This window comes from Rhinolophus sinicus, linkage group LG11 (genome assembly GCF_036562045.2).
Source record: "Rhinolophus sinicus isolate RSC01 linkage group LG11, ASM3656204v1, whole genome shotgun sequence".
Classification (NCBI taxonomy): domain Eukaryota; kingdom Metazoa; phylum Chordata; class Mammalia; order Chiroptera; family Rhinolophidae; genus Rhinolophus; species Rhinolophus sinicus.
The window spans coordinates 39,890,944-39,907,790 of record NC_133760.1 but is presented as its reverse complement, the minus strand read 5'-3'; the positions used below and the strand labels follow the sequence as shown (position 1 = coordinate 39,907,790).

The 16,847-nt window shown below is 40.9% G+C and overlaps 1 protein-coding gene across 4 annotated transcripts in view; it reads right to left on the bottom strand.

The window, feature by feature from the left end:
* KIFC3 (kinesin family member C3) overlaps positions 1 to 514 on the bottom strand; it is a 63,020-nt gene extending 62,506 nt beyond the window's left edge. Inside the window, exon 1 of one of the 4 annotated variants that reach the window (XM_019754534.2) lies at positions 222 to 514. In XM_019754534.2, coding sequence (XP_019610093.2) covers positions 222 to 464 — 243 coding nt within the window. In that variant the 5' untranslated portion in view covers positions 465 to 514. The remainder of the gene's footprint in view (positions 1 to 221) is intronic. The other 3 variants (XM_019754527.2, XM_019754518.2, XM_019754545.2) reach the window with 3 other exon arrangements.
* Between the last annotated feature and the right edge of the window lie 16,333 nt (positions 515 to 16,847).

The window sequence follows — 16,847 nt, the reverse complement described above, 5'->3', positions numbered from 1 at the left end:
CACAGGAAAAACCTAGCACTCTGGGTTAGATCCGGTCATTTGCCAGGAGCTTCTGAGAGTATAGAAGATACTAGAAATGCCTAAATCTGGCAACTTTCAGACATGTTTACAAGACTTGAAGGAAAAACTCCATACTTCATCCTGGAGAAGTTTCTTTCCTTTCTCTAAAGGCACTGTGAACTGTGAATCCCCCCACCCCCTTGGCAAGGTCTGCTCCTTACCTGTAAGCCATGGACCGTTGTCTCTGAGACCAGGATGCTTCCTGGGGAAGGGGTTTGGAGTTTGACAGGAACAGCTCCATTGGAGGTGCCGGGGCCAAGCCAGTGCCAGCCACAGGTCTCCTCCTGGCCTGCACTGGGGGGTGTCTCCCGTTCTCCCCTTCGTCCCCTCCACAGGGCCCAACTCTTCAAGCTCAGCTGGAGCAGGGCTGGAACCAGGAACATGGCAGCCATGGGCTGGCTCATGCTGTCAGGTTGTGGGAACAGAATCTTCCAAACTGGGGCCTGCAACGGTCTGTGCCCCAGAATTTTCTGCTTGGTTCACCAATTCCTAGCTGGACCAGCAGTGGCTTTGGTTTTGAACAAGGCAGGCATTCAGTCTTTAGTCCAGCAATTAAAAGGCTTTGAGGACAGGATCCCCTTTAGTTTCCAGGGCATGACCCGGGTCACACGCAACACAAGCAAAGGTCTTGAAATATTGTCCTCTGAGTTTTCTAGCCAGTGGGTCTCCTTTGCAGTCAATACGGTCTTGAGAAGAATTCAAATTGTTATAGCAGGGGAGGCAAAAATAAAGTTAATGAGGCTCCTGACATTCAACTGGCAACTCAAGATATCGGCAGTTGAACCTCTCCCCAAATTTTTCACCCCTCCCCAAATCCCGCGTCTCCCCCAGCCTTCCCATCCCAACTAATACGACAGCATCCTTCTTGTGACTCAAGCGGAAACTGCAGGCATCTTTGTCTCTTTCTTTCACACCCCACATCCTACCAGTGACAAGTCTGACTGGCTCCACCTTCGAATAGCATCTGGAATCTGACCACTTCTTCCCACCCCCACTGCGCCCACCATTCCTGCCGGGATGCCTGCAGTAGGTTCCCACTGGTCTCCCACTTCCAGCCCTTTATTCACTATCATCACTTCTCAGCTCAGCAGCCAGAATGTCCTGTTAAAATTAAAGTCGAATCATGTCAATCTCCCGCTTAGAACCTTCGATGGTTCCCATGGTCCCTCTGAGGAAAAGCCCAAGTCTGACAGTGGCCCTTCAGGACTCTCAGCTGCAAACCTCCCATTACTTTCTATTCTTCCACTCTGCTCCTGAAATCCACCAGGCACCCTCAAGGCCTTTGCACAGGTTGTTCCCCTCTATCTGGATGCTCTTTCCCCAGATATCCATGTGGCTCCCTCCGCCCCTGCCTCCCCACCTGCTCAGGCGTCTTTTCCGCAAGGAGGCTCACCCCTCATCTTCCACCTCCACTCCCCAACCCACACCCTGCTCTGGTTTTCCTTTCTTCCTTCTTTGCCTTTAACACCTGTGACATGTGAATGATGTACTTATTTGTTGTGCCTATTGCTCGTAGTCTGTTTTCCCATGTGAAGGGGAGAAAACCTACAAGGTGTAGTTTTGTTTGCCAGGATATCTCAGGCAGCTGTACAGAGCCTGGCCTGTGGAAGGGGCTCAGTAAAGATTTGTGAAATGAAGGGGAGGCCCTGCGAGGCACGGAATTTCTATTGAAGAAACATGAGAAAGGGAACAGAGGAAAGGTTTGAGCTTTCTTGCCCCTCGGGGAGATGAGATGGGGGAGAGAGTGTCGGAGGAGGGGCTGGAGACCATGTAGGTGCCCCCCTCCAGCCACTTGTAAGCCTCTGCCTACCCCCCCCCCCCCCCACTGGGTTCTCAGCTGTCCTGAGAGCACTGTGACATTCCTGGCTCCAGACCCAAAATCTGACTGGAAGAAGCAGACAGAGCTGAAGGACATGTCTTTCCCTACCTGTGACCTTTGTGACCTTGCAGGGACCTCCAACTTGGACGAGGGGCACCAGGCACTCCGCTTTCTACATATAAATACTGATGGCTGAAGAAAGCGAATAGTAGAAAGTGATCCTAATAGAAGTGGCCTTGCTGCAGATGCTAGAAGGCAATGTCCCGCTGGGAAAGCTGGACACCCAGGGAAGAGAGGATGGCCCAGTACAGCCCTCACAAGTGCAAATTCTCTCGTCAAACCATCCAGGCCCCAATTCTTTAATGAATCTGGTCACAGACAGCCCGTCCTGCCTCCCCTGTCTCCCTCTCCATCTGGGTGTTAACGAGAAAAGCAGATTAGAAATGTCAATCCTGGGGCTGGTTCAGAGCTGCACCACGGTCTACATTCGTTCCATTCGGACAGGTCCAATTTCCTTCCCCAAACAAACACTTGGGTATTGGGTTTTGAGAAACCTTCTACTTATATGAATTTCATGAGCTTGACTATGACCTGGAGTAACTCTTTTATGAGCAAAACAAAGATATGACCAATAAAAAGGAATTTGTTTTCCTTTGTGATTTCAAACAGAGTCTGTGTGTGTCAAACACACATGGAGCCGTCCAGTTTTTTGTTAGAAGCAGGAAAGGCAAGTCCGATAAGGAAATTTGCAGATGCTACTATGGGTATCTAAGAGAACATTAAGACTTTGTTTCCTTCATCTCATTGTTCGAGAGTATATACTTTCAGATTCCGTGCAGAGGTTAGAAGAATCCTTTGCAAAACAATTTAAAAATACTCTGAAAAATTATTGTTGGAGCAACAATGTTGTTAATTAAAAAATAAATCAGAAGCCAAAGTTTTATTACCACAGTCATCATTTTATATCTAATGCCTTGAAATTGCCGTACATTTTGGGGAGTCTACTAAAGCTATAAGCTCGTTTTATCCACATGGGTGTTCACGTTATTACGATGCCCTTGGGAAGTAAGAGTGTCCCAGAATCATTGTAATTTAGTCATTGTTTGCTTTAGTATAAAGAAAGCTGGAAGTGAACAAGGAGGGATTCAACTGACTGAAGAAGGACCACACAGAGAGCTGAAATTCAGGGCCCGATGAAGATGCCCTGTGAATCTCATTTTCAGTTCTGTGTGCAGACCACTGACGCGTCTCTCTCACGAAACAGAAGCCCTGAGAATGACTACATAGTATTTTTAACAAAAACGTTTACCATGTCTGAGGACTTTATGCTTGTGATACCTTCAGGCAGCAGCTTTGAAGAAAAACAGCAGAGGTTAGGCATGCTTTTTCAAGGTCAAATTCTATTAGAAGAAAAAAATCTAAAGACTTAGATTCCCTGGAGGCAGCCACGTTAAACTTGTTTTGTTTTCAAGGCAGAAAATATTCATATAAAATTAAGCTTTGTGAGAGGATGTCTATGATGATTTAAATTTTGTCTCTCTTTTTCTCCCGTCCACAAAAGATTGATCCTAGAATCCTCACAATGTTCTCCCCTTAGCTGTCATGGTAAGTAACCTACTTTGTTGTTGCTCTTTAACCAGCAGAAATAGCATTGAGTGATCAGATGATACAGGGATTAGCAGAGAGTCTAGTAGTAAGCTTTAGAGGTTTATATCTATAGTATGAACTTGGGTCCCACTGATAGAGACAAAAAAGGAAAAACAAACAAACCAAAAAACCCTTAACCAATTCAAGGTAACTACCGTAACAGTTTCTTGATAATTGGTGACCTCAGTCGAAAGGGTCAGTTGTAAATAAGCACAGCAACGAAACCCAGTTTTCACTCATCAATTTATTCTCTACAGATCAGTTTAATTGAGATAAATTACCTCGTAGATAATGACAATGCCGAGTTTCTTACACACGCCAGATCAATTGAGATAAACTCTGCGGGTGTGCATCCGTGGAGGCATTTACTTTCTCATTTCTGATGGAATGATTTTCAGGCACTTAAAGTGCTCAGTGAGTGCATGGTGGCAGTTCTCCAAGAATCTGAGTCAGTATAGTTTTTTAAACTACAGAAGTAGTGCCCTTTGTTTTATGAAGGGAAGGACATCAACTAACTCCCTGCTGCTAGAATAGAAGATGGTGAGCAGAGGTGCTTAGAATGAGTGTTGAATGTTCTTCCAGCATGATGTTAAAATTCAAAAGATTTCCAGTGGGTCACTCTTGTTTGTAATGGGAAATTTCTTAAAGGGGGAAACTTTATTAAAATGGGGAGAGATAAACTACATTTTCTCTTTCACTTAGTGGTAGAAACCTCTGAGTAAAACACACTGTAAAAATACCTGGAAATACCTGAGATACATGATTCCTTGAAGAATGAATCATCCATTGCGTTCGGCACCCAGCAAAACATTTTCAATCTAGAAATTCACGTGCTTCAGTTGTGGGGACTTTCCTGTGTTATTTCTTTGATTTTTTTTCTTCTTCTCCCTTCCATTTTCTTGGTTCTCTCCAGAATTCTTTTGGGTCCATTTTGGGAATTCCTGATTTGATTCTACCTTGCTTTTCTCTTCCATTTCTCATATCTATCTTTTTGTTCTAGCTCCAAGAAATTTCCTCAGCTTTATCTTCCAACCCACCTATTGATTTCCCCTCTCACATGATATTTTTAATTCCCCAGAGATTTTTCTTGTTTCCTGACTATTCATTTATCAATAGCATTTCAAGGGTACAATTGCATTTCGTCTCTCTGGGACTATTAATTATGGAGTTTGTTTTTTCCCCTCTCTCTTTTGCTGCTTTGTTTGTTTTCTCTCTCTCTCTTTTTTTCCCTGTTTGTTCCAGTGTCTACTTTTAAGTTAGAGACTTCATGTTAAATTATTCTTGACTTTCTGTTCATATTTAAGGACTGGACACTACAAAGTCAATTGGAAAGTGTAAGTGTGGGTAGAGCTCATGATTGAAGAACTTCCTGTAGGCTGGTGGAGTGGGGACCAGGACCTTTCATTGGAAGGCCTTCATTGTCAATTGTATTAGGTCTTTTCTCTTGAGCTGGTCAGTTTCCCCTGAAGTGAATCATCCCATCTCCTGTCTAGGTTGGGTTCAATCCTGGCTGCCAATATTTCGAGACCTAAGCGAGGAAAGGAGGCTGGAGGTCTCATTGTTCAAAATCAGAGTTTCATTTAATTCCTGTTTTGGGTTTGGTGTCTCGTCAACCCACTCCCCTGTTTCTAAGTCCAGATTCCTTGACATCTTTGTCTGCTGTTGTTTCCTCTTCTATTATCTTCATTCTTATAGGTTTTTACTTTTTCATTCCTTTACAGTCATTTCATTTGGGTTCAGGGATGGATGAAAAGAAATGCATATGCTCAAGCCTCCATGCTTAACTAGAAATCTTACACATTCATAGTTTGCTTCAAGAGGTTTCATGCTAAGTACATTTACATTATGAGCGATAACTGCTCCATAAGCTCCAATGATCCCAACTGGGGTAGAGTGAAGGAACCTATATGATGAAAAAATTTCTACATTCTACTTGGAAGTGGTGGTATATCAATTATAAGTTATCTGTGAAAAGTTAGATATGTAAATTGTAATTCCTAGAGCAACTTAAAAAACTTCTTTGTAGAATATTTCTTTGTATGGAACAGCTAGAAAATGTTTTGTATAGAACTAAAACTAGTATGTTCTAGTATATAAGTAAAAAAAAAATTGTATAGAGAAGCTATTCAAAGAAATAAAATAAAAAAGCCAACAGATAAATTAAAATGATATACTAAAAATGTCCAAATAACCTAAAATAAAGCAAGAAAGGGCAAATAGAGAAACAAAGAAATGGAGGGGACAAACAGAAAACAAATAATAAAATGATTGACCTAAATTCAAACATATTAATAATTACATTAAGTATAAGTAGTCTAAATATACCAATTAAAAGACAGAAATTTCTAACTTGGACTTTAAAAAAAGGCCCAACTATATGCCACCTATAAGAAATAAGAAATTCACTTTACATATAATGGTATAGATGTGTTAAAAGCATGAAAGTGGAAAAATATGTACCATGCAAACAAAAAGCTGGTGTGGCTATATTATTATCAGACAAAGCAAATTACAAAGCTAGGAAACTACTATGGATAAAGAGAGACATTACATAATGATAAGGGAGCCAAGTTACCAAAATGGCATAACAATCTTAAATGTATATGCACTTAACAACACTGCTTCAAAATACATGCAGCAAAAACTGATAGCACTAAAAGGAGAAAATGGACAAATCCACAATTATAGTTGGATACTTCAACTTTCCTCTCTCAGTAATTAATAGAACAAGTAGGCAGAAAATCATCAAGGATACAGAATTAAACACCACCATTAACCAATTGAATCTAATTGACATTTATAGACTATTTCATCCAATAACAACAGAATGCATATTCTTTTCAAGCGCACATAGAACATTCACCAAGATAGACCGTATTCTGGGCCATACAACAAATTGTATCAAATTTAAAAGAATTTAAATCTCAAATATATAGTGATGGAAGGAGAACTGACTTTGGATGGTGAACACACAATGGGATTTATAGATGATGTAATACAGAATTGTGCACCTGAAATCTCTGTAACTTTACTAACAACTGTCACTCCAATAAACTTTAATTAAAAAAAAAAGAATTTAAATCATTTAAAGTATGTTCTCTGACCATAAAACAATTAAACTAGAAATCAGTAGAAAAATATCTGGAAAAATCTCCAAGTACTTGGAAATTACATAATACATTTCTAAATAATCCATGAATCAAAATGGAAGCCTCAATAGAAATTAGGAAATATTTTAAACTGAATGAAAATGAAAATACAATATATGAAAATCTGTGGGATGGAGATACGAAGTGTTTAGAGGAAAATTTATAGCATTAAATTTATGCTTATATTAGAAAAGAAATTCTCAACTCAAAAAGCTAAGCCTCCATCTTGAGAAACTAGAAAAATAAATAAATCTAAAGCAGGCAAAAGCAATAAAATAATAAAGAGAAATCAATAAAGTTAAAAATAGAAAAACAATAAAGAAAAACCAATGAAACCAAAAGCTAGTTCTTTGAAAAGATCAATAAAGCTGATAAACCTCTAGCCAGACGGACAAAGAAAAAAAAAAAAACGGAGCGAAAACAGAAATTACCAATATCAGAAATGAAAGCATGGATATAATTAAAAAACCCCAAAGACATTAAGGGATAATAAAAAAATATTACAGACAACTCTACATACAAGTTTGACAACTCAGACGAAACGGACTAATTCTTTAAAGCCACAAACTACCAAAACTCACCCAAGAAGAAATGGACAGACTAAACAGTCCTGTATCTGTTATAAGCAGTTGAATTCATAGTCAAATTCTTCTGATAAAGAAAACTTCAGGCCCAGATGGTTTCAGTGGTGAATTTCACCAGTTAGAAAAGATATAACATTAGTTCTTCACAATCTCTTCTGAAAAATAGACAAGAGACACCTCCCAATGCATGTTATGAGGCCAGCACTACCAATAAAATGAGCTGACATGTTAGTATTAGTAATGCCAATAAGTGACCACACATCACAAAATCCATCTGCTAAAGATATATCAAGACTTCGGTTCAAGGTAGAGTGGCGCAGGCCTGCTCTCCCTGTGTGCTGCGTGTCTTTCCAAGGATCTCCAGAAGGGAAGCACATATTCTCCTGGTTGTTGCCAATCTCCCCAGGAAACAGAGTGAACTTGAAGGTCTAGCATCACTATCCCTAAGATGCCCGCCCTTCCTCCTGGGGAAAGCCTTGCTCCAGGCTCCTGACTTCAGCCCGGCCTTCTGAGACTCTTCTCTCCTTTCTCTCTTCTCAGAATGTCCTACGACCCTCCCAAACTTCCTTTCTCTCCCTTTTCAAGTTTCCTGAGAGTAAGCAGAGAAATTTGTATCATTTCATCTCAGAGCCTCATTCCACCCCTCAAAAGCCCATCAATAAAATCTCCCCAAGGTGAAGGTCACTTTGCCCCTCAGTGAAGCCTCCTCTTCCCCAGAATACAGAAGCCGAAGCCAGTGTTAGGGTTTTGTTTTGTGGTGTTTCTGCTTTTTGTTCCACTTGTTTTTATTTTTTTTCCTTCCTGTCACACTTCAACAGTAGAAAGACACGCAATGTAAGTTTGGAGTATCACTCCTAGAAAAACAAAATGCACGTCATGACAGCCTGCATTGTCTTCCTCTGGTGTTGTGCTCCAGGTATATAATCAAATGCCATTTATTTTCTATTGTTCACTAATTAACAAGCGTGCCTTTTTTTTTAACCCTCTGCTCCCTTAACACATTTAAATGAGAATTCTCAAAACAAATTTAATTTACATGCATATCAAGACAGACAAATGGAAAATTTTCTATAGAGTAGTCTTCCATTTTATGACAAAAGAAAGTAAACAAAAAGATTTTTACTTTGCACTTTTAGAGTCTTAAAATAATACATACAATCATATCCACCTCTCTATTTCAGAAAAGACTTAAACAGTTTCTATTTTGGAGAAGTCAGAGTTAGATTTCCTTAAAGCTGGCTTCCCTACAACTTTACACGGGTGGGGAGCAAAACTACTATTAAAGGCCTGATCCCAAAGAGGAAAGACAAAGCCTTTCCAGAAATGTCTACACTAAAAGCACTTATTTTCCACACACCAAAAATAGACAGTTTACCAATGTATAGTCTCTGCTTATTTTTCCCATTTCCACTTCCAGTTTTAAGAAAAGGCGGTGTTCCTCTCCCTCCCTTCCCCTACACTTGGTGAGAGCAGTTCGAATGGCATGAATGGCTTTAGTTGGGAGTAAAGAGGGTATTAGTTTGAGATAATTATAGCTGTTTTCAGAAACTCCAAGCTTTCAGAAACTCCACCAGGGGGCTCATCCATTCCTTACTGAGCTGCCATCAACCTCAAGATTACTTTGTCTACGTCGGCCTTAGAACGTCCCTCGCACAGTTCTCTTCCCACACCCCTGAAGTGCTACCATAGTTACAATGGGAGGGCAACTGTGTAGGTAACTAAAACCTCCGAACTATTGGATCCATTTCAAAACACATTGCCTACAAAAATAAAGAAATAAAAACACGGGTAGCAGACAGAGTTCCCAATCCTTACCAAGGAAATTATGCAAGGGCAGAATGAAGTTTAGAAAATCAAATGGGGCATTCAAAGAAATTAACTCACTTTTTTCCACTCATCACTATAATCAGTATTCTATTCCCTCTAATTCTATCTCCATGAAACCTTAGATCATTAATTTGTCGGTCTCATAAATTAAATGGGATTGACCAGGGCAAATGACTGGCTGGGAAGTTCTCGAGGAAATATGGCAGGTGGACCAAGCAGCTGGCACTTTCCCAGTGGACACTCATGACACAGTGTTCACGTGGTGTCGAAGGGCAGGAGGGCAGAGGGTACTGTGTGGTCAAAGTAACCTTTTGCTGCAGGTAAAATGTCTTCAAGTTCCCAGAAGCAGGACTGGTCAGTAATGTGTACAGAGCATCAAAGAGTGAGGGTGAGCTTCTCGGTGCAAATCCGGCAGAGTGAGTTTACTGGCAGCAGCCTGAACTTGAGCGCTCTTTTGTTCCTTATATGGTAGCTCCTTCCCATCCTTCAGGTCTCAGCTCAAGTGTCACCTTTTCAGAGTGGCCTCCCTTAACTTCCCTATCTAAACTAAATACTTACGAGGGTGCCAAAAAAATGTATACAAGTGGTCAACGTTGCTCAAGCAGTAGTTCGCTGTAATCAGAAGTGTTTGGACGCTGATGGGAACCACTTTGAGCACCTCTTGTAATTGCAGAAGGCAAACGTGACTTGTATTCATCTTTTGTTAGTGGTATATATTGAGTATTACAATTTTAATCGTTTTCCTTTCTTAAAGGTGTATACTTTTTTTTTTGGCACCTTCTGTATTTAGTACATGCATCAATAAAGAAACAGAGCCCATAACCTGAGTTGGTTTCCTGTTGTGTAACAGGGAGAGTCAACACTCTTCACACAGCTGCCCTGAGCCCACATAATGAGCTGACACAGAGCAGGGCTCTGGGCGTGCAGTGGGGAGCCAAGCTTTCCTGGCAGGGGAGGATCCTGGAGAATTGGAGACAAAACACTGAAAATGCCTGGCACGTGGTAAGCCTTTAATAAATGAGAGCTTTTATTACCTCTTAAAGAAAACCCCAAACTTGGAAATTTATGCAAACATAGCAAAGACATTATCATGTGCTTAAAACTTTCAAAGGGTCCTCTTTTTACCCAAGCCTCTGCTGCACCTCTTTGCACTCACAGCCTCCTGGACACATTTGCAATACAATTCAGTTTGCAGAATCCCCCCCCCCCCAAATCTAATTAGTGCCTGAGTAGAACAAAAGGAAAACAGGATGGTTCTGGACTTGGAAATTCTTAAAAAGACAAGGTCCTCCAGGGGCAAGTGACAGTTTGGAGCCTACCCAGAGCAGCTCCCGCAACAGCCCCCCAAGTTCTGCCCTTCTAGCTACAAGCAAAGGCACTGCTCTCCACCGAGCACATCACTTCAGGTTGGTCTTGGTGACAGGAGACAAAAATAATGTCCTCAGCCACCATCAGTGGTGTCAGCCCGCAGGAGAGGGCACTGGTAGAAACAGAATTTGGACAATTAGAAGGAAAACATCAGGGGCATGTCCCAGAAGAGGAAGAGCAAGGAGAAGGTGGCAAAGAGAGGTCTGTTTCTTCCTAATTCTAACCAGTCAGTGCTGAGGGAGGGGCATGGGGATGTGGGTTGGAGATCCATTTGAATAGGGTTGGAGGGGGTTGGCTCTATAGGAAGATTTTATCTTTTTCAACTTTGAATGCCATTAAATTACACTTTAAACAGAATTTCAAAGATGCTATCAAAGTAATGTGTGCATGATGAAAACTTATTTTTTTCAATGCTTTATAAATAATTGAAGCACTAGGGACGTTGGCTACAGTCCCAATCACTGTTTTTCAAAGAGAAGTCTGTTGGTTCTATTCCTGACATCTCTTACCCACATGCCTTCCTTTCCTGACCCCACTGCTCCACCCCATCTGGCACTGCTCTGTGACACCAGCCTCCAACCTCAGCCTTCCTCGCCTCTGGGCCTCTATGCAGCTGCCAGGTTGCTCTTTCTGAAAAGCCTATCTGCCTGCATCATTCTCTGAGCTATAGTTCTCTTGCCTGGACTGTCCCTCAGCCTTCAGGAAAAGGGCAAACTCCTAAGGGTAACACCTCGGAGAGGCCTTAGCTGTCCCTTCCCCCCTTCCGGGATTGCCAGCTTGGCTTTGGCCTGTCCCCTTTGGGCATCAGCCCCAACCAGCTGCTCTCCGGCAAGTCTTTCCACCTTCACCCATGCTCCTCTAGGCCTGGAATGCCCTTCTTTCTCAGCCCACGAGACCGATGCGTCCTTCAGCCTCTAATGTTATCTCTCTGAAATCTCCCCTTTAAATTCCTCACGCAGCTGGTTTCAAATTCCTCTAAGTGACCAGCGTCCTGTAATCAGCCGCTTTACCGCATCTTTAATTTAGGGTGTGATTTCTGTGTCTTTGTTTGTTTCTGTATTCCCTAAGAGAATATGAGCTCCTAGGACCCTCGTCTCATTTGCCTTTTTTTTTTTTTAATTCCCAGTGCCTAGTACTGTGCAAAGCATAAAGTCCATAGTCGATAACTGCTTCTTGGATGAATGAATGGTACCCTGCAGCTGCCAGAGCTCTTTCCACAAAGCAAATCTGATCGCATCACTCTCTGAGCTATAGTCCTCCTTCCTGGGCTCCTCAGATGATGGCGTTACACTGGGAGCTATTAACAAACCAGAAGGAAGAGAAGGAGGAAGAAAAAGAGGAAGGGGAGGAAAAGGAGGAGAAAAGCCTATGGGACTCTGACAAATTACTTATGTCCACTGAGTTTCTGTTTCCTCATTTGAAAAACAAACGTGCTGCCCAGATGCGCCCTGGCAGCTTCTTCCAGTTCTCCAAGTCCAACCTCTTGGCTCCAGGCACTCGGTTCCCTGCCCCAGCCCTCTAACAGTTATAACCCGAGTCTTAGCACCATCTAGTGATAAGCCGGCACAGCAGCAGTGGGGGGAAGGGCCAGGGAGCGGGAGGGTAAATGAGAGAGGGAAACTCCAAGCTTAATTACGTTACGAGGCAGCAAGAAATTAGGTCCAATGTGAAGATAAAACCAAGAGGCCTAATTTCAGTGACTTTGAGTCCTTTATCCTGGTGATGAAATAACCAGTGACCCTCAGAACCAGTATGAGGCAGCCAGTTAGGATGCCTGGAATACGGAAAAGGCAGCAACACAATTCCTGTCTACTGTGGTTCTCTTGCTCTTTTATCAGTGTACTGGCTGTTGTCCTCATTAAATCTGTTCCTTGCGAGGAAGTGTACTTTTGAAGAGCCTGTGGCATACAATTCTAATAACCCAATAAAACCACAGATTAAATAATTAAGAGTAAATATGTAGTTTTCACAAATTTTGTTTTACCTTCATCAGAGTATGATCAGAAATGTTAAAAATCCAAATATGGCCAATTAACATTATGAAAAATATTGAGGATGATTCTGAGAGACGCAGCAAAACAGTGACAAAACACGAGCGTCTAAATCGTGCTTGTATGGAAGTTCCATTAAAACTCATTGACCTAACAATTTTATGAACCTCATATATGACTTTGAAAGTACTTTCTAGTTGCCAAAAATAAGAATCAGCCAAACAACTGAACAAACAAAAAAATTTTGTTTTCATTGAACATTTACTGTAGGGGAATGACGCTGAAGCTTTGCTATAATTTGTCCCCAGAGCCATGCTCTTGAGACCATTTTCTAGGCAAAGCAAACATTGCAAAGGGTAGGTACTTTACAGACATTACAGTAATTTTAAGGGCCTTTGAGTGGAAAAAGGAGACAAATCCGTCCTACATTTACACCGTCTCTAAAGGGAGATCCCATTGTAATTATATTAGCAAATAATAGTAGCCTACATCTGCAGAGCACATGACTTTACAAATCTGTTCTTATACATCACACCTCATTGGGGTCTGTCTGACAGAATCTCGGTAGCGATCCATTGACTGATAACTCACATATACAGTCATTATTATTGTATGACCCCAGAAACACATAAAGCATAACACTGAAACTGGACCATTTCCCTACGGTGACCATATTTCCCAAATAAGGCCCGAAATAAGACCACTTATATTGACAAGAATGGGCACATAGAGACAAAGGGGAAACCGAAATTGCCAATACATATCACCTCCAGATTATTTCTTTCTTGGGAATTTTATAATCTAGAAGTGTTTGAAAAAGGCAAAAATTGCAGGAGGCAGAAAGAAGTTGGCCTTTTTATGACCGGCATCAGGATCCAGTGGGCAGGTTTCGGAGACAGCTTTGAAGGAAGGGGATGGCTTGCTGGGTGCAGGCGGTTCAGGCGTTAACAACATAAAGGAATGTAGCCAGTTGTGGGTGATGAGTGAGACAGGTCTGTGCCTGATTTTTATATTTTACTTGCTGTTAAATATGTGCCTCGACCTGTACACTTACTAGACGTACCTCTTCTATGCCTGATACTGTTACATAAAGGAGGCTACGTTCTATCTGGATCAGCTCAGTTTTTTCTGACAAATTCAAAAAGAGTTTCTAACGTACAGAGTTGAAAAACAAACTTTAAATAAAAAAATTTTTAAATTCTAATAATGCTTAAATAGGTAACTAAAGCACTTGGGGAGAAGGTCCATGAACCTAGTGCAAAGTCATCAGCTTTATAATAAATGCCAAACAAGAAAAACACCTGCAATTAATTGCATGGTAATTTAAAATATATTAGGTTACTGTGAAAAATTACCGTCTGAATTGGCACCCATTGAAATGTAAATGTGTTCTTATTCTCCAATCTCCTCCATTTTTTTTTTTGGTCCTGAAATTCCATTTGGAATTTCTGTGTATCCAGAGATGTCACAGTCATTACCTCTGTTTTGTTGATAAGTGTGCTCTGCTTAGAGGTTTTAATAAGTTATTTTTCCTGTAATGAATACTCAGCAAATGAAGCCTGTCTCTTCAGCTGGCTGGATGTTAAGTGTCCCTTGATTAATGGACCTGTCAACTCGACGAGCTGATACCACACAACAAAGGCTCAACTAAAAAAATGTCCCTTCTTATCCTGGTTGTCCAAGCCTTTCTGGTGGACGAGCTTTGTGCACCTACCCAATGTACCTGGTATTTCATTTGGGGTTTGGTTAATAATAAGGAAAGGTACACTAAAGCAGATAATTGAATTTTTTAATTCAATAGAAATGATTTCATTTGTTCAAATAATGTACTTCATATGTGGAGGAGTTTTCTTTTTTCTTTTTCCTTCTATTGTTTCACTGTCAGCTGAACTGCTCCCCGACTATTGAAATCAATGTATAGATCAATATAAACAACATTAATTGTTTTCTAGATCCTTCCTGGAGCTAAAGCCTTGCAAGAAGAGAGTTGTTTAAGAGGGGAAAAAATAAAAGCCTTATGAAAATATTTTGCTTTTGTAAGTCAGACATAGAATCAGTTAAAAGTGAAGGCTGTGTGCTTTGAGAGTCGATTGTAAGTGTGCTTTTATGTTGTCAGATTCCATTTCAGTGGAACAACCTGAATGCTCAGATTACAGATGAATTATGTGCTACTCCAAGCTTCTACGTAGACGATATTCTTGAAAAATTACCCATTTGGGTAGAATAAATTTCAAGGGGATTATGAATACAAGTGGTCCCAAAGTTATGAAACAGTGGACCAGCTCAAAAAATGTATTCCACGATGTGACTAAAGGAAAGTACCAAAGGCCATGCTAGGGCCCAAATAAAAGAAGAAAAGCAAAAAATACTTTGCCTGGAGATATATCCTCAAAAGAAACAAAAGCTAGAGTATGGGTACATGCATACATCATTTCCATAACCATAAAAATCTAAAATGTTACAAAATAATAAGAAAGGGAATATAAGTCCAGAGGCAAGAAAGCAGACACAGTGTCCAGTGGGAAAGAAGCACAGGGTGACGTTTCCAGGTCTGGCAGAGGCTGATCAGACAGGGACATTTAGGTCACATAAATACCAAATCTGAGCAACATCAAGGCTAAAAGTCAAAACCCCAACAAAGGCCCAATGACAATGCAGGGGACAAGGTGGATATCATTCACTGACATTCCAATGGCATTGAGGACAGCAGTTCTGTGCTAAGCGGAAGTCAGGAAACGCTCAGTTGAATACAGTATAAGCTCACTGAAGATACCACAAGACGCAGTATTCTAAGGAATACAAAGAGATTTAAGCAAGCTTTCAGCAGAAACCAAAGTTTGAGATGAAACAAAACATTAAAGAAATACATAAAGTCTCTACAGCTGACCATTTCCTTATTTTGTTTTATTATTTTAAAAGATTAATTGCCTCTTTTGCGAAATGTTTTACAAACATCAAAAAGAAATTACTAAGCAGAAGAGCCAAGCATACATAGCGTTGAGTGTTGTTTGTTAGTTGTGCCGTTTAACGTCATATTATCTGCTGACAAATTAAGAGACATAGCCTTATTTTCTTTCATATTAAAATCTCATGGAGATATTGTTATGGTCCTGTTATTAAAGGTGGGTGGGTGACCTTTGATTTCCTTCTAAGGAAGTCTGAGGAATTCTGTGATTCAACAAGGGCTGTTCTTTGTTTCAGTTCATTGTTTTCAGGGGCATTACTCATATCCAGAAGAATTACCTCAGATCACAATGGATAATTCAAATCTGAATCAGACAAAGTTTCTAATCTCCTTTACTAGTCTTCAAAAATGTTCTCTTCATAGTTATCATGTAACATTCCTTAGGGGTAATTTTAAAAAGGATTTACCTACATTCTCAACTCCAACCTTTCGAGTAAACTTAGATTCCGATAAAAGGCAAAGTGTTATTTTTTGGTACTTTTGTGGCTCATACTCCTTGGCAGTTTCTTTCCTGGTAGGTTCTGTTCATTTCAAATTTGCTAAAAAGTCATTCAATATATTATCCTCCGCGGTCAGTCTGATTTTAAAACTATTTATTTTCTTTAGGCTTCTGTATGGAAGTTTTCAGTATAACCTGAGTCATTCTTTAGGACCTGTCTGTAAACACGTCAAGTTCTTTTTTTCCCTTTAAGTAGCACAAGACTTTCAGTTTCAGAAGTCTGGAAGTGTGAGATGTGGGGTGCCCAGAGCAGTCTACAAGCACATTTTTAGAGACTGAGGGGAAACGCAATGTCCCTGGATTTCTCAGGGCTGTGGGGAAGAGCTCCAGCCTCCTGGGACTCTGCACAAACCATGATAATTAGATCTGTAGCCATTTGTCTAGGTAATTGCTCTCCTCTGAAAGCATGATAAAGTTCCTTTTATCTCAGGGAGAGGACCAAATGGCTACAGCTGGGCCTAGGTCCCTAGGCCAAGCCCTAAAGAGCCAGAAGACATCAGCGCTATCTCCCTGAGTATTTACATCAAAAGGTGTGAAGTCCCAGAACTAGGAGACTCTATGGGCAGTGAAAGCAGAGATGCTGGGGGCTGCCTAGCTCCTGGGGAGACTATTTACAAATCAAAGTGTGGGAGGTAGGTGTCAGGCCTGTCAGGTTTTCAGGAAGGGTCTTTCAAGAAGGGAGGTAGGTAGCTACCTCCTTCCTCTTGATAAGCAAACAAACATTTTTTTTCCTCATTTCTCACCTGTCCGGCTATTTACACAGGACACTTGATCCTTTGCCTGAGGTAAGACTTGGGGGAGGTGCATGTGGAGTGATGTACCTATTATTTACTTTAAGGTAATGAATAAGCAATTTGTCTCTGATACAGAATAGCTTGTGTGTGCATTCAGGATAAAATTAATAATGATGACTATTAAAAACCAAACACTGACAACAG